At 40.2% G+C, this 26,737-nt stretch overlaps 1 protein-coding gene and 1 long non-coding RNA gene across 4 annotated transcripts in view; one reads left to right on the top strand and one right to left on the bottom strand.

The window, feature by feature from the left end:
* LOC140699321 (uncharacterized) overlaps positions 1-26,737 on the top strand; it is a 56,859-nt gene that overhangs the window by 21,203 nt on the left and 8,919 nt on the right. For 2 of the 3 annotated variants that reach the window (XR_012077384.1, XR_012077385.1), the window contains exons 4-5: positions 4,474-4,594; positions 9,462-9,505. This is a non-coding gene — a long non-coding RNA (uncharacterized lncRNA). Of the gene's footprint in view, positions 1-4,473; positions 4,595-7,773; positions 7,820-9,461; positions 9,506-26,737 lie in introns of those variants that run through there. The other variant, XR_012077387.1, reaches the window with a different exon arrangement.
* Positions 20,850-26,737, bottom strand: part of KIFBP (kinesin family binding protein) — a 37,562-nt gene continuing 31,674 nt past the window's right edge. The window contains exon 7 of the mRNA XM_006212896.3: positions 20,850-22,295. Coding sequence (XP_006212958.1) covers positions 21,420-22,295 — 876 coding nt within the window. The 3' untranslated portion in view covers positions 20,850-21,419. The remainder of the gene's footprint in view (positions 22,296-26,737) is intronic.

Raw genomic sequence — 26,737 nt, forward strand, 5'->3', positions numbered from 1 at the left:
TTAGTTTCTGGTGTACAGCAAAGTGATTCAGTTATATACCCTTTTTTCAGATTATTTCCATTATATGTTATTATAAGATATTGAATATAGTTCCCTGTGCTATACAGAAATCCTTGTTGCTTATTTATTTTATGTATAGTAGTGTGTGTATGTTAATCCCAAACTCCTAACTTACTCCTCCCCATCCCTCTACCTCCCCTTTGGTAACTGTAAGTTTGTCTGTGAGTCTGTTTCTGTTTTATATATAGACTCATTTGTATTATTTTTTAGATTCCACATATAATTGATATAAGGCATTTGCCTTTGTCTGACTTCATGTAGTATGATATTCTCTAGGTCCATCTATGTTGCTGCAAATGGCAGTATTCATCTTTTTTATGGCTGAGCAATATTCCATTGTATATACATATCACATCTTCTTAAGCCAATTGTCTGTTGATGGGCACTTGGGTTGTTTCCATGTCTTGGCTACTGTAAACAGTGCTATTAAGAATATCAGGGTGCATGTATCTTTTCAAATTAGAATTTTCATCTTTTATAGATATATGCCCAGGAGTGGATTGCTGGATCATATAGTAACTCTATTTTTAGTTTTTTAAGAAACCTCCCTACTGTTCTTCATAGTGGCTGCACCAATTTACATTCCCACCAACAGTGTAGAAAAGTTCTCTCTTCTCCACGCCCTCTCCAGCATTTATTATTTGTAGACTTTTTGATGATGGCCATTCTGACTGGTATGAAGTGATTCCTCACTGTGGTTTTGATCTACATTTCTCTACAAACTAGCAATGTTGAACATTTATTCATGTGCCTGTTGGCCATCTGCATGTCTTCTTTGGAGAAATGCCTAGTTAGGTCTTCCGCCCATTTTTTTGATTGGGTTGTTTGTTTTTCTGATACTGAGTTGTATGAGCTGTTTATATAAAAAGTGCCAATATCTTTGACTCAAATGGGGAATGTTACTAGGTTCACAGTACCTTGGTTGAAATGACAAATAGCTAAGACAGTAAAGAACCTATGAGTCCCAACTCTACTGCTCCTCACTTCCCCTCAAACCCAGGCTTCAGGGATGTGATGAATTAATAAATGAATGAATGGGTTCATAGATGATTCACAAGCACTGTTGACCCTGTGCTGATGAAGGAAGCCACACCCAAACCACACAAATGTATTCTGACTACACACATCACAGAGACACACAGACACATTCAGACCCCACAGTTTCCTATAGAGGCATCTGCCTTTTCCAGCATAACATTGCTCACATAAGTGATGCACACAGTGAAAAGAAAAAAAATAGTAAGCTGGCTATTATATATACAGAAATAACTAAAAACAGGTCTGCATCCAAAGTAAAGTAGAAGATTCAAGGGGTCTAAGCAGGCAGTTCACACTTAGGTAGCTGGGACAGTGATTTCTGCCAGCAGGGAAAGCCAGTGCTGACAGGGAATCAGTAAGACTTGGGGCTCAGTTCCTGGGGCTCCCCTCACTAGGCAAAGACATGGGAGTCTCTGGACTTAATATTCCTGGTGCTTTGCTCAGTTGGGCCTTGGATTACTCTTCCAGTCAATAAGCACTATCAACAGTTGGAAGGCAGAATGGAGTAGTGACTAAGCTCCATGGCTTTGGAGTCCAAGCTGGGCTCAGATCCCATCTTAGTCATTCACCAAGGTTCTCCAGAGGAACAGGATATACAATATACAGAGAGAGGGAGAGAGAGCAAGAGACTGACTTAAAGAAGTTGGCTAATGTGATTGTTGGGGTAAGTCCAAAATTTGCAGGGAAGGCCAGCAGGCTGGAAATTCCCGCAGGAGTTGATGCTGCAGTCTTGAGTTCAAGGGCAGTCTGGAGACAGAATCCCTTCCTCCTGGGGGACCTCAGTTTTTTCTTTTAAGGCCTGCAACTGATTGGATGAGGCCTGTACACAGTATGGGAGGTAGTCTGCTTTACTCAAAAGTCCAGTGATTTAAATGTTAATCTCATTTGCAATGGAATGATTGTGTCCCACCTCCAAATTCAAATGTTGAAACCCTAATCCCAGTGTGATGGTATTGGGAGGTGGGCCTCTGGGAGATAATTAGATCATGAGGGTGGAACCCTCATGAATGTCTTTTTTAAGCAGAGGCCAGAAAGCTAGCTCCTTCTCCTTCCATGTGAAGACACTGCCAGAAGACAGTCATCTGCAACCTGGAAGGCTGACACCCTGATCATGGACTTCCAGGCTCCAGAACTGTGGGAAATGAATTTCTGTTGTTTATCAGCCCCCAAGTCTATGGTACTTTGTTACAGCACCCTGAACAGACTAAGCAGCTTAAAAATACCTTCCCAATGACATCTAAATTGGTGTTTGACCAAACAACAGGGCCTAGCCAGGCTGATACATAAAATGAACAATCTCAGGCACTTATTGGCTTGGTGACTTTGGCCTCAGTGATGACATAAAGGTGTTGGGAGAGTCAGACAGGGTGCATACATTAGAGCTTTGCCCAGTGTCTGGCACATGGTGAGTGTGGTCAAGTCTAAGCAGGGCTCCTGCAGCAGCAGAATATGGGAGGGATCCAGGCCTCTGGACTTCCTTCAATGTGAGTGTCAGTACCAGCTGAGCCACCTTCCCAACCAGGTTCATGCATTCTCTCAGGCTCAGAGAGTAGCTTGGAGCAGGGACACATCCTCATGACCCACTCCTTCCAAGAACACGAAAGCCACAGGTGTCATCTGTGGTCTCCAGATGGCCTGACCTTGGGGTAACTTCTGAGCTCCACCCTGAGGGCAGTGATGGTAGTGCACTAGCTGAAGGAAGACCAGATTCTATCCCCAGGCTGTGTCCTTTGTCACATTACAGGAAGGATCAGACTATCAGATACATCCATCCAAGAAAGGATCACCAGGAGCCCCTCAGCAGAGAGTTCTTATATGACAAAGTTAAGCCTAAAAACATAAAGCTTATAGCAAACATGCATATAAAATGGCATTATTTCCCTAAGAATTAAAATCCAAAAATCTAGATAAGTTCCCAAGATCTCCACTATCCAATAGTTTTCAGCCATTGACACTGCCTTAAGATACTGAAGTAAAAGTTAAAATTAAGAAAGAATGACTTTGTTGAAGTTATAGTGACCTTAAAAATGTCCATTCCAGGCTTGTTAGAAGAATTATGGGGACACATATCTGCGGACTCCAAGATGATAGCCTGCATGCATATCCTGGAAAAAGAAAGAATTGGACCAAGGGGAGGGTGGAGAGGGAGGGTCCCCATCCCTGTACCCCCTGCACATCCGCAGCAGGAGCAGACACACATGGAGAAGAGACACTGGTGTCTGAATTGTACCTCCTCTTTCTGCTTCTGTGAGACAGTAAAGGCTAGGGTGTCGATGATCTTCTGCTGTAAATCCCAACTTCAAGAATCACATTAAAGCACACTTTCTCTCCGTCCCACAAAAGGAAATAAAACAACCCAAGGGCAAGGTAACCTATGTAAATGAGCAACCAAGTGTGCAGAGACACCTAAAGGGCCAGAGCACAGCCAAGACCCCTCGCTGATCCCTGTCTGTCCAGACTTGGAGCCTAGTTCAGTGGTCCAATTCAAAAGGTGAGTGTCTCAACCAAAACTTCAGGAAGGAGTCCTTGTTGATGAAAAGCAAACATTCCCAGAGGAGACTGGCATCCTGTTCTTCTCCTAGCATCGGAGTTGTTCCTGCCTCTCCATGGCCCCAGGACTGGTCGTCCTTCGCTTTCCCTGGTTTATTTCCACTTCCAGTCCTGAGCAGTGGATTTCCACCCAGACTGCATTCAGCCTCCTTACCAAACATAACTCAGTACCTCACTTCATGCCCCACACTGTTCTCAGAGCAAGGGCCCAACAGCACTGTTCCTGCCCTCACAGAGCTGGCATTCTTGGCCTTTACGTCTTCCATTTCCTCCTGTGAAACTGCCTTTCACAAGTCTTGACCTCCAGCTGGGATCTGACCCCAGAGCTCTAGCCTGGCTGGTCCTTCTGGGTGGCCCATCATCAGTTCAAACTCACCAGGACCCAATCAAGTTTTTCTTGACCCTCCCTGCTCCTCCCACCCTTTACATCCCTATTCCTGGCAATGACACCACTACTTACCCAGTCACCCCAGCCCCGAACTTCAGTAACAACAGAAATGGGTCACATCTGCTCAGTGCTAAATGTGTCCCAGGCATGTATATTGTTTAATTTAACCCTCACCACCAACCTATGAGGGGAGCTTCATTACAGATGGGAAAAGGGAAGCTCAGAAAGGTTAAATAACTTGCCCAAGGCCACACAGCTAGAAAGTAGTATAACCAGAACTCAATCCAGGTCTATTTCCAAGAGTAACAGGTTTTTTTCAGTGTGTCCAGGCACCCTTGGGGATCCCTGAGACCTTTTCAAGGATCTGTGAGGTCAGAGCTCTTTTCACAATAATACTAAGATGTTACATGCCTTTTTAATTCTCCTTCTCTTGCAAGGTCCAGTGGAGTTTCAGAAGCTGTGTGATAACATAGTTTCATAATAGATTGAATGTAGAGACAGATATGAGAATCCAGCAAGCTGTCTTGTCAGCTGGACATCAAAGAAATCTGAAAAAATGTAAGAACATGTAAAAATGCCTCTCTTCTCACTAGTTTTTTTCATTTTGGAATGTATAATTATTTTGTTATTGAAGTATAGATGATTTACAATACTGTGTTAGTTTCAGCTGTACAGCAAAGTTACTCAGTTATTAGAATATATAATTATTAATCATAAAACATGTTAATATGTAGTAAGTTTATTCTTGTTATTTAGGTTTTTCTTAGTTTTATTTTCTGATATGGTAAACATCAATGGATATAACCATCAGCAACAAAATTCAGTAATTTAAAAAAGTATAAAGTGGTCCTAAGACTAAAAAGTTTGAGAATCATTGATTTAAAGCTTTTTCTACTGTCTCCTTTCCATTTCCTCAACATCTCACATCTAAATACTTTAAGAGCCTTCAGATGTCTTCTGGCCTTCAGGCTGCCTGCCCTTGATCCAGCTTGTCTGGCATCTGCTATTTGTGGATTTCTCTTGCTGTTTCCTACCCAACATCCCTTGCTCTTCTTCCTCTTCTTTTCAATCTTTAAATTATGGTTATAGGGAGGTGGGTCTAGCTCAGGGCTAGAGCACATGCTTACCGTGCACAAGATTCTGGGTTCAATCCCCAGTACCTCTACTTAAAAAAAATTTTTTTTATTTTAAACATTTAAAAAATAAATTATGGTTATATATTATTTTATTTTAAACATTTTAAGGCAAATGCTTTAATATGACACATGTGCTCCCATGTGTATTGCATACACTTTATGAAATAATTTGTATTCCCTGAAAATCCCTGGTTAAGTCTAGGTCTTTGTTTTGGGGAGGAGGTAATTAGGTTTCCTTATTTATTTTAATTATTTTTTAATTTAAATTTTTTTCCTTGTATCTTTTTGTTTATTTATTTATTTTTAACTGGAAGTATTGGGGATTGAACCCAGGACCTCATACATGCTACGCACACATCCTGCTGTTGTGGAAAAATGTTTTATAGCTCAGCTGTGACAGCAACCTGGATCTGGGCGAGAGACCAAGCAGCACTCAGAGAGTTGGAGAACTTAGGTTTATGATGCCAGCAGGCCCAGATGAGTTAACACTTCAAGCTCTGGACCCTATCTGTAGGTTTACACAGGCCTTTTATAGGCTACCAGTTTTACACTTTGTGACATCATATGCAAATAAAGTACAACAGAAGTTGACCAACCAGGAACAAGCTTTGTAGAAATAGACCAATCAGGAGTGAGCTCCAGGCAAATGTAGTACTACATATGGACCAATCAGAAGTTAGGGAAGTGGACCAATCAGAAGTGAGAGTAATAACCAATCAGAAGTGAGCTCAGGGAACCAATAGAATTCTAGGTGTAAATTAGCCTCTTTAGAGGCAAAAAGTGAGATAAAGCCTCTGGGCCAGGGAAATGGACAGTGCTGGGAGGAGAGCAGCAGCCCTGCCTAGGGGTCCTACTGGTCTTTTTATGGGGCTTCCCGCCTCACTGCCACTGAAATATACCCCCTCCCCCATGGTTAAGTCTAATTGTTGAAAGTGAATCTCGTTTAAAATGCTCAGGAGAACAACAAAATTAAGAATGCTTTGAGAAAATGGTTCTCAAACCTGAGCTTGCATCAGTCACCCGGAAGGCTCGTGAGCACCTAGATGGCTGGCCACAGCCCAGAGTTTGTGGTTCAGCGGGTCTGGGGGGCCTGAGAGTTTGCATTTCCAACAAGTGGTTCCTGTTGCTGCTGAGGCAGGAACCACACTTTGAGAACCACTATTTTAAGGAAATAATTCCCAATTTATATTTTAAATTAAAGCAAATCACTATACATAGAGTTTGCTTCATGTACGTAACAATATCACATCTTTTCATTCAACATTGGCCCTGTGAACTGATAAGCTTAGCTTGAACGCACAGGTAACTTGAATAGGTGAGTGATTTTTTTGAGGATTACTATCTTCCTCCAGAGGGGCGTGAGGAACTTTCTTTAGTTTTGTTGTGTGTGTGTGTGTATCTTTTTTTCCCTTAAGTCTGTACTCTTAATTACCGATAACAGAGACTCAAAGTGGACTGATCTAAGCATAAGAGATTATTGGATGGGTCAGGGCTTCAGGCACGTCAGGGTCCAGGTGTCACCTTCATCATTATCAGGAATCTGACTGCACCTTTGGGCTCTGCTTTCCTCACATTGTCTCTGCTCTCAGCCACGTTTTCTCCCCACATGGTGACGTGGTGGCCCCAGCCGCTTCAAGCCAGGCTCACACCAGCCTAGTGATCTCTGTGGAAAGACAAAGCTCCTCTTTTCTAGCAGGCCTAGCAAAAGTCCAAGGGTTGATGCTGTGGCGTATATTGATTTTGTGTGTGTGTGTGTTAAAATATGCGTGACATAAAATTTACCATTATAATCATTTTTAAGTGTATGGTTTTGTGGCATTAAGTATTACAATTCATACTGTTGCAGTTATTACCACCATTGTTTTTTGGGGGGTAGTGTGCTGCTGATTATTAAGGAACCACCTATCCCCAAATCCCATTCCATGTGGTTTGGTGGGGCTTCCCCTGTTTCAGCTCTAGGGGTGCATGTGAAACTCGTGCCTGGCCAATTGGCATTGTCTTCTAGGCCAGTGTTTGGTCCAGGGACAGCCCTGGATGAAGTTGGGTCAGAGTCAATACTCATTGTCCTGGGTTATGCCAAAGCTACTGGGAGAGGGGACTTTTTTAATGTTGCTGACCCAGTGGGACGTCAGTGCTTCTGGAGGCCACTCCTGGAGGGTGACTGCCTGAAAACCCACAGAGAGGAAAGCAGATGCAAGAAGTAAAGAGACAAAAGACACTGAGGCCTTAGTTGTTTAAGCCAGTACACTTTTCTTCTCCTTCTTCTCCTCCTCCCTCTCCTCCCTCTCCTTCTCCTTTTCTGCTTGCAAGGAGTCCCCATAACTAGCCCGGTATGGCAGGCAGACTAAGAGCCCCAGCAACGGTCCATGGCCTAATCATCCTAATCCCTGGAACCTGCTACCTCACATGGCCAAGCGCAGTTAAGGTTGCAGATGGAATTAATGCTACTAATCAGATGCTCTTAAAATAGGGCGTGGCCTGGATTATCCAGGTGGGACCCATGTAATCACAGGCGTTCTTAAAAATGGAAGCCCAAGGGAGGAGAATAGGGCTGAGCGACGTGGTATGAGAAGGCCACGCTTAGCCTTTGCTCGCTTTCAGGATGGACTGAGCAGCCATGAGCCAAGGAATGCAGAAGCCAGAAAAGGTAAGGAAGCAGATTCTCCTGCAGAGCCTCCAGAAAGGAAGGCAGCCCTGCTAACACCTAAGTTTTAGCCCAGTGCTACCCGTATCAGACTCCTAACCGTTGGAACTGTAAGATAGTACATTCGTGTCATTTTTCAGGCACCAAATTTCGGGTGATTTGTGGTAGCAGCCACCAAGTAGGTGATAATTTGCTACAGTTTAGCTTAAAAAACTAAAACACCCTGGATTTGATCGTCGCCTCCTAACACTGCCTGTGAAAGCACAGCCGTTTGGTTCCCACAGGACACACTCCTCGCCGAGAACTCCGGCCCTTCATGGTGGCCCGTCTGGCCTCAGCCTCTTTCCAGCCTCAAGTCTCCATTGGTGCTTCTTTCAGTATTTTCTTCAGCCAGGGTCACTCTTCTCATTTTCCCCTCTGGGTCTTTGCTGTTAAAACCCCTCCTTTCCATCTCTTCCCCCACAAATTAGGCCATGCTCTGCCTGCCGTCAGCCATTGTAACCCCACCTTCAGGGCTCAGCTCTCGTCCCACCTCCTCTAGATGACCTTTATCCTCAGCCGCCACAGCAAACACTCATTTGACCATGGTCCACGCCTGCCTACAGCTGCTATTGTTTCAGACGTGCGAGGACAATTGTCCATCTGGCCGTGCCTTGCTGACCCCAGAGGGTCTGCATCCTTCCCAGGCATCTCCTATGCTCCACACCTCCAAGCCCTTCTTCTCAGAGAGGAGAAAATGGGCTCTGAGAGGGCAAGGGATGCCTCCAATAGCCTCCTGACTTTCAGTCCACAGATCTTTCCACTTTCCCCAAGGCCTTCAGGCCCTCGGTAGAGATTTGTTGCACATGTGATGGCTTGATGGTTTCCTCAACCCGGCTAGATTACTCATATCGCTCCACAGGCCAGCCCTCCCTGCCGGTGTTCCGCAAGGCTCCCTTCCCTCCGTGCCCCCAAGCCAGTCTTTGAGCCATGTCTGCAAAACAGCCCGAAAGTTTGTACGAGCAGAGCAAGGTTTGTCTCCCAGCCCAGCAGAGTAACATGAGGGGTGTGTATGTGTCCATCTTTTCCTGCTTTCCTTTAGAGCTTGAATGAGGTGTGCTTGGGGAACTTTACCAAAGCTGAGGGATGGATGATCCCCTGCTGAGCCCCATCCAGCTCTGAGCCCCTCCACAGGAACCAAGCAGCTGTTAAAGTGACTCAGCAAGATTAGTGCTTTTTTTTTTTTTTTTAAGAGCGTTTACATATGTTTTTATTGAAGTATGGTCAGTTTACAGTGTGTCAATTTCTGGTGTACAGCATAATGCTTCAGTCATGCATGAACACACATATATATATATATATATTCTTTTTCACCATAAGTTACTATAAGATATTGAATATAGTTCCCTGTACTATAGTGTGAATTTGTTGTTTATCTATTTTATATATATTAGTATCTGCAAATTTCAAACTCACAATTTATCACTTCCCACCCTCTTCCCCTCTCGTAAACATAAGTTTGTTTTCTATGCCTGTGAGGCTGTTTTGTAAATAAGTTCATTTGTCTTTTTTTTTTTTTTAGATTCCACATGTAAGTGATATTATATGGTATTTTTTATTTTTCTTTCTCTTTCTGGCTTACTTCACTTGGAATGACAATCTCCAGGGCCATCCCTGTTGCTGCAAATGGCATTTTATTCTTTTTTATGGGTGAGTAGTATTCCATTGTATATATGCACCACATCTTCTTTATCCAGTCACCTGTCGATGGATATTTAGATTGTTTATATGTCTTGGCTACTGTAGATAGTTAACCGCTTTTCTTTGAGCCTTGATTTTCTCGTGTGTAAATTAAGGAATGCGTGCCATCAGGCTCAACCTCACTGGTTAGGGAAAATGTGAATTAAAATAACAATGAGATACCATTTTCACCCATCAGGTAAGCAAGAAGTTGTGAAGTGACAGCTAAAGTTAGAGGGAAAACTGCTAACATTTGCGCATTACTCATGGGAATCTGAGTAGCTACAACACTCGGGTAAAACAGTGCAGCAGTATCTTCAAATAAAAAATATGCACATCATTAGTGGTCAGGAGAGAGAGTACCTTGGGAGTGGAGTATAGGAGGTGGGCTCCTTGCGTACTGACAATATTCTGTCTCTTGATCTGGATACTGGTCACACTGTATGTTGTATTTGTTGTGAGAATTCATTTATGAATAACTGCACATTTATGATACGCTTCTTGGTACATACCTTATACTCTGATAGTTTTTAATATTATGTTTGCCTTTGATCCAGTAATTTCAGTTTTAGAAATCCTATAAAAGTAAAAGCACCAATATATCAGTATGTAAGGATTCATTCACAAGTATGTTTATTGATTTGCAGTGACATAAAAACTGAAAATAACCTGACTGTTAATTATAGGAAATAGGTGACTAAATATGGTATATCCATGCTGTGGAACCAGAAGCAGCTATATACTGAGCTGAGAAAGGTTTACAATATATCATTAAATCGGGGGTGGGAGAAGCAAGTTGCAGAGTAAGATGTATATGATTCCTTTTTTTTTTCCTTTCAGATCTGTTTATTTGGTTTGGTTTTTTTTTTTTTTTTAGGTTTAATTTGTTCTTAAACTATGGGAAGATCTTTAAACTAGAGTATAGTGCTTGCTTTTTTTACAAAAAAGAGTGTCTCAAGTGTTTATTGAAAAGCTTTTTAAAATTAACAATGACTGAAGAATGTGTGGGATTCATCAGTGAATTATGGTGCTTTGCTCTCTACAAAGGTTTTCACACTACAGAGTCCTTCATTCTTTGTGTTACTTTTCAAAAGGGATCTCAAATTTTCCATTCCAAAACTTTCTAGATAACTTTCCCGTTTGGTCTTTATTTAATTTAGAACTGTTTAGATCATCCCAAGGACACTTGTTTTTTTTTTTTAAAAAAATTCAGAATAATTAAGATACTGATGCTTTTAGGAGCATATATTTTTATTAGGACTTTATTTGAAAATCTATATAGATTCTATTTAATTTTTCTAAGCATTACCGAATAGCAGACTTTATAAAAACATACACATAAATGTGCCAAAATAATAACCTAATATTTGTATGTCATTCCTACCTCAAGTATCCCAAAGCGCTTTGCATGCAAATATTTATTCTATTTCATAGATGAAGAAATTTAGAGACTGGAATAGCCATTGTAGCACTGTGTATGTAGCGAAAAATACCCTGAGCTGGAAGATATGATTCCACTTTTGTAAAAGAGAAGGAACTCACACTCACATGTGTTTGTGTGTTTGAGTATGTGTATTTGAGCATAGATGACGTTGTAGAGGGCCCACCACGCTGTTAACTTAGGTGCCTTCTGAAATGCAAGGTTGGAGGAGAAGGAGGGGAGATTTATATATCTCTATACTTGTTATAACAAGCATATTACTTTTTAATTAGAAATTTAAATAAACCAAGAAAAAGGAGGACATGGGATCCAAGAAAGAGTGGCTACACTCTAGGAGAGCAAAGAAGGGATTTCCCAGGATGATAGCCGAGCGTCAGATCTGGAGAACAGTTGGTGCTGATTTCGACAGCAGGAGGAAGGAGGGCTTCTAGAGGGTGGTCTTTGGAGGGGGGTGAGGACGAATCGATAATGATGGTAAAGTTGACAGCCAGAAAATAAGGGCAAATACACAGGTTGGGTCGGGGAGGCAGTTAGAAACTCTAAGAAGAACATAAGTCTCTGCAAGAAAATAACTACAGTATATTTTACTTAATTCTGCTGCTGGTGATAAATAATCATTGTAATGTAAATACAGTTTATTCATTAACTTCTAGAATCCTTCTACAAAGATAAAGGAGTTTTATGATAAAGTATATACATAATAAAAGGTATATTTATCAAAACTGCCAAGGTAAAAATGAAAATGATTTGTGAAGTTAAAGGCAAGGGTCCGGACACTAATATCCTCATCTTACTGGATGGTCAAGAGATGGAACAATAAATACACGTGTGTATTTACATATGCACATTAATGTTATTTACACATGTATATACATAAATTCATTATAATATATAATAGTTTAATCAAAAACAGTTCTAATATTGGGAGCTAGATTTTAAGAGGTAAAGAGGGGGAGTGTTATGAGCTATATTCTTTACTATCATTGGAAGAAGTCAATAGATAAAATTTTAAATTGATAAATCAAGAAGTAGTGATATGAGCGTGTTATTACTACATATCCAGGAAACCAGCAAAAGACGGTGAAACGGGCTCCCTCCTGGGAGTGGCTGAGGGGTGTGCAGGGGAGGACAGGACTAGGGACTGCTACTGTTCCTTTTAAACTCCTTGAAACTAATTTTTTTAACTAAGGATACTTCTTAAATTTAAAAAATCATTTAAAATTAAAACTCTTAAAAGAAATTAATGCAATATTGTGTGTGTGAGTTTAAGTAATATTCAACAAATTCTTCTAGGGGAAGGGTATAGCTCAGTGATAGTGTGCTTAGCATGTACGAGGTCCTGGGTTCAATCCCTAGTTCCTCCATTAAATAAAATAAACCTAATTATCTCCGGCCCCCACAAAAAACCAAATTCTTCTAATTTGGGAATAAGTGAACTAAAAAGATCAAGAACTTCATATCATTGGTAACCAACATCTTAAGAATGGATGGCATTGCCCCAGGGAGCCTGGAAAGACTTAACAAACTAGATCAGAATTCTAAGAATCATCATATTGAAGTGATGGATTTTAAAAGCCCTTAAAGGAAACACAAGAAGTTGCTGGGAAGGTAGAGTGGGAGAGGGCAGTGTTATGGAACGATGAGGAAAGAGGCATTTCAAGGAGGGAGCCTCAGTTTGTCAAATGCCATGCTATCAAGAGGGCAGGAATGATGAGGACTGAGAAGTTTCCATTGGGCTTAGCAATATAGAGGTCCCTGGACTTCTAGGCAATGGCTAAGTCCACCATATGCTGTGTGCACATATACTGAACTATATGAACTATATGTGCAATATTGGTGCTAAGATACCTGTAGGAATGTGAGGGGAGAGTTGTGTTTTTTCTCATGCAGAGTTCGAGCTGTCATCCCTAGGGAAGACATGCTCTAGTATAGGAGAAAGGATTGCATCTCCATAAGCAGGCACTCAATTTTCATTTTAAACCAGATGTCATCAGAACAAAGCCTTCCTTAGAATGTGAAAGTGGGGGAATCTGAGTATTTCCTCCACCACAAACTTGTCTGGTTCCTGAGACGGTCCTGGTCCTGGATGCAGAGTAGTTCATGCCGCATCACTGAGAGAACTGTTTCGTATTGCCATTCAAATCCCCCAACAATTGCTGCTTACCTAATCTGTGTTCCTTGTCAATCTTTTTTTTTCCTGTCTGTTTTATTAGGTAGAATTATTACAGTTTGACTACACATACACATTATATTGCATGTAAATACATATATACAGTATACTGCACATTTTTTTAGTTTACATATATGTACTGTACATAAATGTACACACTTTTTCTTTGCCGTTCTTGAAGCATTCTAGTACATTCTCCAGGGACAAGAAGGGAGTCCCTAGCTTTCATATAGGCGGCTTCCCCTTGGGCCCTGAGAGACCTAGTGCTGTGGTTACCAATCTCAGGGCCCCTCTGGCAAGCGCCCAGCAGAATTCTCCTTCTACAGAAGGAGGTGAACTTGGAGGAGAGAGTTGCAGCTCCTTGGCTACAGAAAGCTGCTGGGAATGTTCTGTCCCCAGGCTGGGTCCTTCTTGGGAACCAAAGGCACAGAGTAACTTTGTGGTTCACATGTTTCTCCATGTAGAAGCTATTCCAGTACATTCTAGCTTCCTCAGCTCTAATAGCAGAGCTTCTTGCAATTAATGTACATAAGAATCACATGGGCTTCTTCTAAAATTAGCTCCCTGGACCCCACCTCCAGAGTTTCTGATTAGTTCAGGGTTGGAGCCCGGGAATCTGCGTTTTAAGTACCTTGAAATGATTCTGATGCAGGTGGGTCTGAGGACTTGGCTCTAGGAAACAACGTCCTATGGCTATGCTCATACACTCCATTATTAAAAATAGAATCTTAAGTATAATTACCTCAATTATTCAATAGTCTTTAACTATCATTAAACAGTAAATTCCTGCTGCTGACCTTGGATCAACAGAGTTACCCATGTGAGAAGCAGCTTAATTAGCAGTCAGCACTTGAATTTGGAGCTCATCTGTGAAACTTGTTTGTTCTGTCTGGCAGCTTAGTGCCATCTCTGCTGAATAGTGGTCACCCAAGCCTCTAATATCAGCTGCTCTGGAGGGTGTCTGCTGAGTTCTCTAAGCACCCCAAGCAGTCTCAGTGACTTTCACTTAAAATGCATAATCACCTATCCAGTCAGATCATTCCAGACATCCCTTTTGTGTTTGGTATACATGCTGTATTGAGTTCGTGTGATCCAAGCTATGTATCCTCTGCAAATTAAGGCAGTAAAAGCTGGCCCGTGGAATTAAATTACCACTTGGAGCTCTGTGACACATCTTCAGTGAGTGAAACTTAAGCTGTTCTTCCAGAGGAGCTTGTGAATCGTTTGTAATTTTTAAGTGGAATATAATTAGATTTTATGGGCTCCATGCACGGAAAAATGAAAGGGAAAATATTCAGAAGCAGAATTCAAAACTCTTGAATCTAAAGGGCAGTAAGTTTTTAATATAAATCCACCCTATAGTTTTGCATCATCAGTAGAGCAGAGTGGAGATTATTCTGTTCTCATTTTTATAATTTCTTACATGACTGTACCATTTTCTTAGTGTCCAAGCAATAGGTTTGGGGTAAAAATTAAAAGCATAAAAGTCCTCCAAATGAGATCACAAATGACTCTGAAGGGTGATGAGTCTCTTGATAAGAAAACCTGACTTAGGGTGGTAACAGGAAAGGCAAAGTGATTAAGATAAGCAGTGGAGGATAAGTGAGGGCAATAACACAGAAGGAAGTCAGGGTGCAGAGCTCTGTACTGAGGGAGTTGCTGTGCGGCTGCTGCAGGTCTTGTCACGTCCAGAATCTTATCATCCAGCAGGTTCTCTGGTTGGTTTTTATTAACTGTATTTTTGAATCCAACTTTCAGATAGAGCATGTATAAGGCTTTCCTGTCTTTCCTGTCTGTTATATAAATACTGGGTCATGACATCCCTGAGAAATTACTGGCTTAAAGAATCTGGTTGGATTATATGGGTGGTATGGGTTAAGTGGGTGACATTTTATGAAACCTGTACTTTCTCTGGGATTTCTCCTTGACGCATAGCTCCTGGCTGCTTTCTGGATTTTTTTCCCATTCTAAGTTGAAAAATAATAAAAGTAATGATGAAAACAACCTAAATGAATATTAAGCACCCCCAACTGATTTTTTCCCCCAAACGATTACAGATCTCTGGAGTGCAGAATGACTAAAAGGCCCATTTGTGTACTGACACGTACACTACAAATGCATCTGTGTACACTGGGTCATTTAAAAAATATCGCCGCCCTAACATATTTGAGTTCTCTATCTTCATATCATGATTAGTAATTAATTGTGATAATCAAAAACATACATGCAATGTAGGTCGTTATGAAGAGTTTGGAAAAATTTGGAAGTACTACAATAGTCACTTAGCTACAAAATGGACAATTTAAAAAATCTATGTATATATAATAAAGCTATAATTATGATTTGGACGATATATGATTTTAGGTTAATTTTCCCTTATAGCTTCTTCCTGGCTTAATGACTTGTCAGCAAATTTTACTTCAGATGTAATTGTCCCTTTAAAAATGTTTTATTTGTTGGGGGGAGGGTATAGCTCAGTGGTAGAGCACATGCACAAGGTCCTGGTTCAATCCCCAATACCTCCATTTAAAAAAATAAGTAAATCTGATTACCTCCTCCCCCCAAAAAATGTTTTATTGAAGTATATTTGATATACAATATTAGTTTCAAGTGTACAGCATAGTGATTTGACATTTATACACATTATGAAATGGTCACCTGGAGAAGTGTAGTAACCATCTGTCACCATACAGTTATTGTCTGTAAGTAATACTATTGATGATGCACCCTGTGCTTACATTACACCCCTGTGACTTGCTCATTTTATAACTGAAAGTTTGTACCTGTTAATCCCCTTCACCTATTTTGCCCAACCCCTCTGGCGGTCACCAGTCTGTTCTGAGTCTGTTTCTGTTTTGTTTGTTTTTAGATTCCACATGTAAGTGAAATCATGCAGTATTTGTCTTTCTCTGTCGGACTTTTGTCACTTAGCATAATACTCTCTGGGTCCACCTATGTTGTTGCAAATGGCAAGATTTCATTCTCTTCATGGCTGAATAATATTTCATTGTCGTGTGTGTGTGTGTGTGTGTGTGTGTGTGTATCTATCTCTATATCTACCACATCCTCATTATCCATTCATCTATCAATAGAGTTGTTCTTTCCTAAGTCCACTTAAACTAATATGGATAGAACCAAAGTTAGCAGCTTGCTAACTTTGTAAAAGATACTCATATTGATCTTATTTCAAACAGCCTTGCCCTTTACTAGCTATGTGACCTTGGACAAGTCACTGAAGCTCTCTGAGCCTCAATTTCACATCCTGTGAAAGGAGGATAATAGTTTCTATTTCAAAGTTTTCGAGACAATTACATGAAACAACACATATAAAGTATTTAGCAGGGGGCCTGGAATAGATTAGCTCATGCTCAGTAACATTAGCTTTTATAAGTATATTTGATGTATAAGGTACAAAGAAACTCCAAAAGTAAACCAGTAAAAAGCAAGAGTTGGCAAACAATGCCCGCAGGCCAAATCCAGCCTGCCACCTGTGTTGTGGGCACATTTTTATTGTAACCCAGCCACGTTCATTTCCGTATTTACAGTTGCTTTCACAGCAGCACTGAATAGTTGCAATGGACTACATGGCCCGAAAAGTCTAAAATATCTATCATCTGGCCCTTTAAAGTTTGCCAACCCCCAAGTATAATTTAATTGGCCAAAACAAAAACTGCATTTGAAATGTGGACATGGCTATTTCCTAGGCAAAAATAAAAACAAAAAAAGGAAAATACAAAATCTATCAAGCCCTTCCTCTCACATGATTTGGGGGGAAAGTAACAGCACTGGCTCAGGCTGTGATGGGAGGAACAGATATAGGTCACCCAGAGACCGCCACTGAGTTACAGGCAACCATGAGGAAAGGAGAAAAGTCTCTCCCTCACTCAGTGCAGGCCCCTGAGAATAACAGCAAAGAAAGGAGAATGGCATTTAAACAAACCTGTCCTTAATAACCAGGATTTCCCCCAAAAGATAGCTTGCACCACCTGGAGGACCCTAACATGCATATACAAGTTTCAGTGCTTTCTCAGATAACTGCTCAGGATTGACAGGTAACGTGCAGTCTTCCGTACAGGTTTCAACATATACCTGTTGAAGGAATGCTGCTTTTAGCCTATTGTCTACATCTTGCAAGACTGAAAGAAAATGGCAAAGGACTTTTGTATCCCAAAACCCCACTTTTTTGGGGGGGGGTAAAGCTCAGTGACAGAGCAGGTGCTTAGCATGCACGAGGTCCTGGATTCAATCCCCAGTACATAAGTAAACACACACATACCAATTACCTTGCCTTGCCAAAAAAAACACTTTCTATTAGTTCAGTATGTAGCTTTCATCCCAATTACTGGTGTTAGGGGGAAGGAAAAGAAGAAAAAGCTATCTAAAATAATTTTGGCTCCGCTAGGTCACTGATTCTAGCCCAAATTTTCACGTTGACAACACTTCTGAGGGTTGTGGGTATACATATTTCATGTAAGATTTTGCAAAATTAGCCCAGAATAATGAACCAACTGTCTAGGTAAGGGAGAGCCTTTATTACTCTTGAGTGATTCTATAGTAATAGGGATGAAAACAACAAAGCAGCAGATTTGACAGGGTTCAAGCAGATAGAAAGGTGTGAAAGAATCCAGCATTGCTAAGAAACCATATTTATTTCATGATGAAATTACAGTGAGAGACATGACATTGCCATGACTCTAGACCTTAGTGAAAACCAATGGGTACTAAATAATAGAGGCAGTTTTTTTCTTTGGATGGAGACCTAGATCAGCCACTGCAGCCACGTTAGTTTCCTAAACTAACCCTCAGCGTCATCCACTCTGCACCATGCCCAGCACAGGAGAGGCTAGGGCAGCAGTTCTTAAGGAGGGGGGTGGGAGATGGGATCCAGGGAGCCTCAGAGTGGGCAGGAGATCCCATGAAACTATCTTCATAAGAAGATGACATTATCTTTTTCATTGTCACTCCCCCAAATGCAAAGTGTGGTTTTCCAAAGGCTACATGGCATGTTATATCACACTAGTTATGAGAACCAACCACTTTCTATTAAGCTAGACATGAAAAATGTCTGCAAAGTGTAAAATATGCCACTTCTTTTGGAAAATAATTCTTTCCCAAAATTGTTTAAATCTAATGGGTTTATTAACAAAAATTGTTAAAATTATGTTCTTAAATTGAATTTCAAATAGGGTACACATAGAAAGATATAACCTATATAAACAAAAACTCTTTGGCATCCTCAATTTTAAGTACAAAGGGGCTTTGAGGCCAAAAAGGTTGAGAACTACTAACCCAGAGAAGCAATGAGGTCTCAGAAGGCACTGGGACGCTGCACTCAGGGAAAGCAGTTTGTGAAATAGGCCATTTGAATAAAGTGCATGACTGCAAAGCCACTAGTGAGATTTTCTGCTGATAACAGAAGAAAAGGTCTTAAACTATGAAGTCACTATAGAAAGCAAATGACAAATGGCTGTTGTATGTTGATGGTTATTAGGATAAAGACTGGTTTTAAGATCACTGCCTGTTATACTTGAATTTTATCTTTTGAACTCAAGTTGAAGAATGCAGTTGGGGAGAGGAAAAGCTATCAAGATTGAAGAGGCTTTTTTTTTTTTTTTTTGAGGCACAGTTACAGTGTGTCAGTTTCTGGTGTACAGCACAATGTCCCAGTTATGCAGATACATACATTTGTCTTCATGTTCTTTTTCATTAAAGGTTAATACAAGATATTGAATATAGTTCCCTGTGCTATAAGAAGAAATTTATTTTTTTAATCTATTTTTATAAATAGTGGCTAACATATGCAAATCTCAAACTCCTAAATTTATCCCTTCCCACATGCTTTCCCCTGGTAATAAGTTTGTTGACTATGTCTGTGAGTCTGTTTCTGTTTCGTAGATGAGTTCATTAGCTGTGTCTTACAGAACATGTTCTAGAGCTGAGTACAGTAACTAGCACAAAGAAAGAGCTCAGTATTTCTTAAGCAAATGAATGACTATAAAATTAGCAAGTTGAATAAGGTTGAGAGCAAAATGGCATAATCAAGAAAGGCTTATAACGGGGATTTGTTCTAGAATCAGTTCTCAGAAGAGTGGAAGAAATGAGAGTAGCTGTGATGCAGAGCCATCTCACTCTCCCCAAGAAACCTCCCTCCCTTCTTGGCCTCCTCGGAGCCTCTTCACTTTCCTTTTAAAGTCTGAGCAAAGGATGGTGTTAGCAGTCATTTCATCTCAGACGTCATTAACATCCTAAACTCAGGGACCTAATTGGAACTCTTGATTCTAACCCCACATCTCCCTCACAGAAATGTGCTTCTCCTGCAAACTTCAACTTAATATGTCCCTTGGTTCTTCTTTTCCCCTCGCGCCTTCCATGTAATCCTCCAGCCTGTCCTATGACTCCACTTCTCTCCATCCCTACTCCATCACCCTAGTCCAAATCACTTAGATTAATCTTAATAGAACCTAGCTTGTCTCCCTGTTTCCCCTCTGGTGTCTCCGCCTTCTCCCTATAATCTATTCTCCTCTTAGGAGCCAGAGCCATTTCTTTAAAATGCCAATCAGGTCATGTCATTTCCCTTTTTAAAATCCTGCAAAAGTTTCCCACTCTACCTAGAATAAAACCCAGACTCCTTTTCCCTCGGCTACAAAGTCCTCTCCATCTGCCCCATCCCGTCTTACTCCCACCTCATCTGCTCCAGCCACACAGGCCTTTCCTAAGTTTGGTCCAGCCTGAGGGCCTAGCATTCTCTGGGATGCTCTACCAAGGAATCTTTACTGTGCTGTCCTTTTTTGCTTATTTAGTTCTCAACTCTGTCACCTCCTACCTTTTCCAGAGGACTTTCAGATCACTGTTGCTGAAGTAGCATCCCTTCTTATTAAATGTTAACCTAGCCTCTGGTTCCTTTCTTAATAGCATTCATGACCTGAAAGCATCTGCTTATTTACTTGTTCCCCGAGACCAGAGCCTTGTTGATCTTGCTCATTATCACATCCTCTAAGCTTGGAAAAGCGAGAACAGTGCCTGACCCACATTAGACATTTAATAAATATTAAATATTGAGGGGATTACACATTGCTTTTATACTCAGATTTTTTTTTTCCTGGTAAACTGATTTCTAAGGAAAAGCATATTTACCACATGTATAGACGTTACAGAATCTTAGACTTGACCTAATTCTAAGCCTTCTGGAGCCAACATACGGAGCTATTCTCTGTATCAGATTTTATAACTGGCCTGGATTTTGGCACTGGATTAGGACTCCATATAAATTCTACATCTCTTCAAATGACTAACTTACATCAGCAATGCTAGTATGAAGTGCATATTTTTTTTCAACAGTGTTTAAATGTTTCTAGATGTAAGTATCCTCTGAGAAACCTCAGCCAATAAGGTTTTCCTGGCACAGAGCAGTATTACACTTAAGTATATTCAATGAATGAGATTTTTAAATAATTTTATACAAATTTTAAAGGTTACTTTCTATTGAGTTATTGCAAAATATTGGCCACATTCCCCGTGTTGGGCAACACACCCCTGAGCCTATCTCACACCCGATACTTTGTGCCTCCCACTCCCCCACCCCTAGTGAGTGAGATTTTAATGCTTTCTCTCTGTGCAGTGTTATGAAAGAAACATTCTTCTCTGGCTTGAAATAAGGGAATACCTTTTGAAGTATCAAAAATAAGCCAATTCTTACAAGGAAACAAAACAAATGAAAGCTTTTATTAATGAAACAAGTCAATTTACTGTATTTCCAGCAAGGCCTTTTTCCTCTATAATGAGACAAATTACAATACTTTACAACATAACTTAGTTTTTTAATATTTTCAGAAAGGAAAGATTTCTTTGGGAATTTAGGAAAGTAAATATTTTGGGAAGAATAACTACAAGAAGTTACTTTTTCAATTTTAATATAGTAACAGCTTGTCTGCCAGATATACCCCCAGCATTTTCCTTAGCGAATCCATCAAGTATTAGCCAACAAAGAACCTACTTTTAGAAACTGAGGCAGAAAAGGTTTATATTTAAATAGGAAACAAGCAATCTAACATATCAATCACATGTCACTTTAACAAGACAGTTTATTTACATAATTAGGTATAAATTATTAGGTGAAGGTCCTAGCAAAGGCTCAACTGGTCTATCTCAAGATCAAACCACACTCATCCGGTTATAAAGGTAAATACTACAATGGAATGGGACCTGTTTGACTAAAGGGGAAAAAGAAGGTCTCTTCCGTATTGCACAGTTTCTGTCATCAAAAACAAGGATCATTAAGTCAGGGCCATCTTGGTTCTGAATCTCTCCATTTTTGTTGGAAGAAGACTCACCATCTCTTTACTAAGTTCTAGCTCAACTTCTATTTCCTGGGCAGCTTCAGGATGCTTCTCACAGTAATCAACAATAAATTTGTAATGTTCCAGTGATGTTGCCAAATTTTCTAGCTCTTTCTTGGGATCTGCAGTGATGATTTTGCCATAGAGACGGGCAACTCGAAACTTAGCTAACATGGCCGGGCGAAGCACATCTTCCCCTATGTGCTCAGGAAATACTTTATTTGGGTCTCTCAGAGAGTCTAAGAAGAGCTGGTAGTACTTCAGTGCTGATTTATTAAGATTATTTATTTTTTTTACGATGTGTGAATCAGGGTCCCTCAGCTTGTCGGCTATGGCCACCTTCAAATCCATCATATCATAGTAAGCATGTGCAATTTCAAACTGAATCTGTCTATTGACCAGCAGATAATACTGTGGATTCAGGTCCACAATCAGGGGCTCTAGCATGGCTATTCTACGTTTATGCATCTTGCACCGTCTCTCCATGTCAGTTTCAAAGAATGCAAGCACCTTAAATAGAGCACTGTGGTCTTGGACAACTTCAATATGGTCAGTGACATAACCATCAATCTGAAAGAACTCTTTTGCCTCAAAGACATAGTGCTGACCCATCAAGAAAAGCTCTCTGGCTTCTTCAAAATCTAAAGGTCTCAGGTAGCTCACTTTCTCTTCCACTGCAGAGATGGCATCACACAGTTCACCAGTTCCAAACTGCACAGCTTTTTTCCTAACGCTTTCTTCCTCATCTAGTTCTTTTTTCCTTAAAGCTCTAAGTTCAGATTGTTTATCGAGATCAAGCTCTCCTATGTTGTCCTGAAAGAAAGGAAGAAAGAAAGAAATTACGGTTAAGGAGGACACCGGTCTCCTGCTGTCACTACTAAAGCGAATGTAAGAGTAAAGACAAGAAAGCCCTCTTCCTTCCAGCCTGGTTGAGGGAGGTGTTATAATCTTAAACATCCTTTAAAACTTTTCAATTATATTCCAATTATATTAAAAATGAAAAACTAGGGAAAAGTAAGATAAACTGCTTATTACTTCCTCGTTGGGGTGTGAACTCATCTTACAGTACCCCTCAGATAAATGTGTATGAAAAGAACAGTAAGAGCTGTCAATTGTTATATACGTGTAATACATTATTAACAGTATTTTAACAGAGTAAGACTGTAACCTACATGCTAAAAATACTGCACAGAAATGCCATTAACAATATAACGTTCATGCTATGACAAGTCAAGCAAGTTTATTTAGAGATACACATTCCATGGACAGAAAGCGGTTTGTCTTAGAAGGGAGCGCAGCCTAAGATAAGTTATTTAGTGAAATACGTTACAGAGAAATGCTCTAGGTCTCTTAAAGACACTAAAATGAAGGCAGTTAAATCTACCTTCAAGTTATTTCCTCCCACCTGGGGAGTGGAGGTGGTGGTGAAAGGAGCCAAGATGGTTAAAAAATAGAGTAAGCTTATTCTCTTCTTCTTGGACAATAAAACTAAACATCAGATCACTCAATCCCACTTTTCATTTGGTGTTGTCTCTCTAGACCTGTATTCAAAACAGTAGCCATCTGCTCCATGTGGATAGCTACTGAGCATTTGAAATGTCCAAACTGAGACGTGATCAGTCTGTGTAAAATAATATAGACCCAATTCCCAAAACTTAGTAGAAAAACAATTTAAAACAGCTCAATAACTTTTAAGTATCGTTGACACACAGAAATGACAATTTTAAAAAACATTCTCAGTTAAATATAAATTTAATTTCACCTCTTTTCTTTTTCTAACACAGCCCCTAGAAAACTTAGAATCACCAGCTACATATGTAGTTCTGTTTCTATCGGACAGTACTGCCCCCACCAAGTGACTCCGTCCATACCCAGGGCTGCAGCTGCCACCCCTGGGGGACAACTCCAATCTATAGGTACAGCCAGACCCCTCCTCTCAAGCTCCAGACCTGTAACTACAGCTCCCCATGACATCGCCTCTCGGAAGGCTCAAAGACACCTCATCCTCAACACGTCCACGATGGAACACTTACTCTTCAGCGAACAGGTTCCTACTCCTGTGTTCTCTTAGTGAAGGACACCCCATCAATCTGGACAGCCAGAAGCCGAGGACTCATCCTTGAGAGGCCCCCCTCCTCTCCCCTTTACCCTACACTTCCAGTCTCTCACCAAGTCCTTTATATCTTGCCTCTGAAATACCTCTTAAATCCACTCCTGTTTCCTCCATCTCTTCTGCCACCATCCTAGAGCAAGCTCCCTTCACATCTCACCTGGACTGTTCCAGTGGTTTTCTAATCAGTCTCCCTCATCCACTCTTGCTCCCCCTCAATTAGTTCTCCATTCTGCTACCTAACTGATCAGCCAAAACCCCTTCAAGGTGTCCATTCATTGTAGGCCCTGCCTGTTCTAGCCCCTTCCTAACTCTATTCAGCACCTGCTCTCTCACTGCTCCAGCCCCCAGGCCTTTGTTCCACCCCCTCTAACCCCAAGCTCCCTATGCCTCAGAACTTTTAAACATGCTGCTTCAGGATCTTGGAATGCTGCGCCTTCTTTTTCTTCAGCCTAGGTAACTCCTGCTCATTCTGTAAGCCGCCTTCAGATGTTACTTCCTCCTATTATGACTTCTCATATCATGTGTGTCTCCTTGGTGGAATATATCAAAGTTGCACTTTCATATGAAGTAAGAAAAAAGAAGTCTTTTTCATTTATATATATTTTTATTGAAATATTGTCAGTTTACAATGTTGTGTCAATTGCTGGTGTACAGCACATAGGAACATACATAGATTCATTTTCATACTCTTTTTAACCATAAGTTACTACAAGATATTCAATATAGTTCCCTGTGCTCTACAGAAGGAACTTGTTTATCTATTTTATATATAGTAGTTAGTATCTACAAATCTCAAACTCCCAATTTATCCCTCCCCCGACCCTGGTAAACGTAAGATTGTTTTCTATGTCTGAGTCTGTTTTGTTAATAAATTCATTTGTCATTTATATATATATATACACACACACACACACACACACACACACACATATATATTAGATTCTACATATGTCATGGTATTTTTCTTTCTCTTTCTGGCTTACTTCACTCAGAATGATGATCTCTAGGTCCATCCATGTTGCCACAAATGGCATTATTTTATTCTTTTTTATGGCTTAGTAGTATTCCAATGTAGAAACAAACAACAGCTTCTTTATCCAGTCATCTGTCAATGGACATTTAGGTTGTTTCCATGTCTTGGCTATTGTAAATAGTGCTGCTATGAACACTGGGGTGCATGTATCTTCTTGAATTAAGGTTCCCTCTGGATATATGCCCAGGAGTGGGATTGCTGGATCATATGGTAGGTCTATTTTCAGTTTTTTGAGGAATCTCCATACTGTTTTCCATAATGGCTGCATCAAAGTACATTCCCCTCAGTGTAAGAGGGCTCCCTTTTCACCACGCCCTCTCCAGCATTTATCATTCATGGACTTTTGAATAATGGCCATTCTGACTGGTGTGAGGTGATACCTCATTGTAGTTTTGATTTGCATTTCTCTGATAATTAGTGATATTGAGCTTTTTTCATGTGCCTATTGGCCATTTGTATGTCTTCACTGGAGAAGTGTTCTGCCCAATTTTGGATTGGGTTGTTTTTTTCTTAAGTGGTATGAGCTGTTTATATATTCTGGACATTAAGCCCTTGTCAGTCTCATCTTTTGTAAATATTTTTCCCCATTCTGTAGGTTTTTTGTTTTGCTTATGGTTTCCTTTGCTATGCAAAAGTCTATACATTTAATTAGGTCTCATTTGTTTATTTTTGCTTTTATTCCTATTGCTTGTGTAGACTGCCCTAGGAGAACATTGCTGAGATTTGTCAGATAATGTTTTGCCTGTGTTTTCCTCTAAGAGGTTTATAATGTCTTGTCTTATGTTTAAATCTTTAAGCCATTTTGAGTTTATTTTTTATGGTGTGAGGGAGTATTCTAACTTTACTGATTTACATGAGCTGTCCAGTTTTCCCAACACCATTTGCTGAAGAGATTGTCTTTATTCCATTGTATGTTTTTGCAACCTTTGTCAAAGATTAATTGACTAAAGGTTGTGGATTTATTTCTGGGCTCTCTATTCTGTTCTATTGATCCATGTCTGTTTTTGTACCAATACCATGCTATTTTGATTACTGTAGCTCTGTAGTACTGTCTGAAGTCTAGGAGGGTTATTCCTCCAGCTTCATTCTTTTTCTTCAGTAATACTTTGGCAATTCTGGGTCTTTTGTGATTCCATATAAATTTTAGGATTATTTCTTCTAGTTCTGTGAAAAAAGTCCTGGATAATTTGATAGGGATCACATAAACCAGGTCTATTTTTGTTCATCATAGTACAATGACTAGTACAGAGCTGGCATAAATAAATACTTAAATCTGTATATGTTAAGTTTAAACTGAAGAAGGCTTTTCAGATAAACAGATGATCAAACCATGAAGTTTAAGTAGCAAAGCCAGATTAAGGAAAATCTCAGTAATTTAATAGCATGGGAACTATCTGAGTTAAAAATAACCAGGTGATAAATTCTAGTGCCCACTCTGGAAAACATCAGCTAAAAAAGGGTAAGAGTTAAACCACGGTGTATTTTTGCTGACATAATTACTTCAAGTGCAGGCCTTAATTCTCTAAATCTTGTTTATTTTTCTGCTTCCTGGCTGCTTGTTTATTTACATGCTTTCTAGACTGCTTTCTGAACATGGATTTTCCTGGCTGCAGCTTCTCTAAGACATAAAACTCCCCAGTTTTTCTCCCCACTTCCTTTCTTTTCCAAATATGCCTCATCTTTACTGTCTACCTCTAAAATGCTCTCACCTTTGAAAAACCCATGCTTTTGGGGTTTGTGGTTTCTTCGGTTTATTTTGTTTAGTAGTTTCACAAGAGTCTGTATTCTTCACTAGTAAAAATGATTATACTTTAATGCATGCAAACAGAGAAGCAGCGTGACAACTCCTCCAGGAACGTCTCCTCTGTATCTACGCTTGGTATTTTGCATCCAAATGATTAATTTTCCCCTTTGGTGGTTAGGAACTAGAATTCATTAAGTATGGATTAGTAGTAATGATGATACTGATGATGACAGTTAACATTTATTGAGGACTAGATCTGTCTTGGACACTTTTCTGAGCCCTTTAGATTTAACCCTCACAGCAACACTAGTAAATCAGTCCTATTATTACCTCCCTCCTTCCTGTGAGGAAACTGAGGCACAGAA

The sequence above is a fragment of the Vicugna pacos genome, chromosome 11 (genome assembly GCF_048564905.1).
Source record: "Vicugna pacos chromosome 11, VicPac4, whole genome shotgun sequence".
In the NCBI taxonomy this organism is placed as follows: Eukaryota; Metazoa; Chordata; class Mammalia; order Artiodactyla; family Camelidae; genus Vicugna; species Vicugna pacos.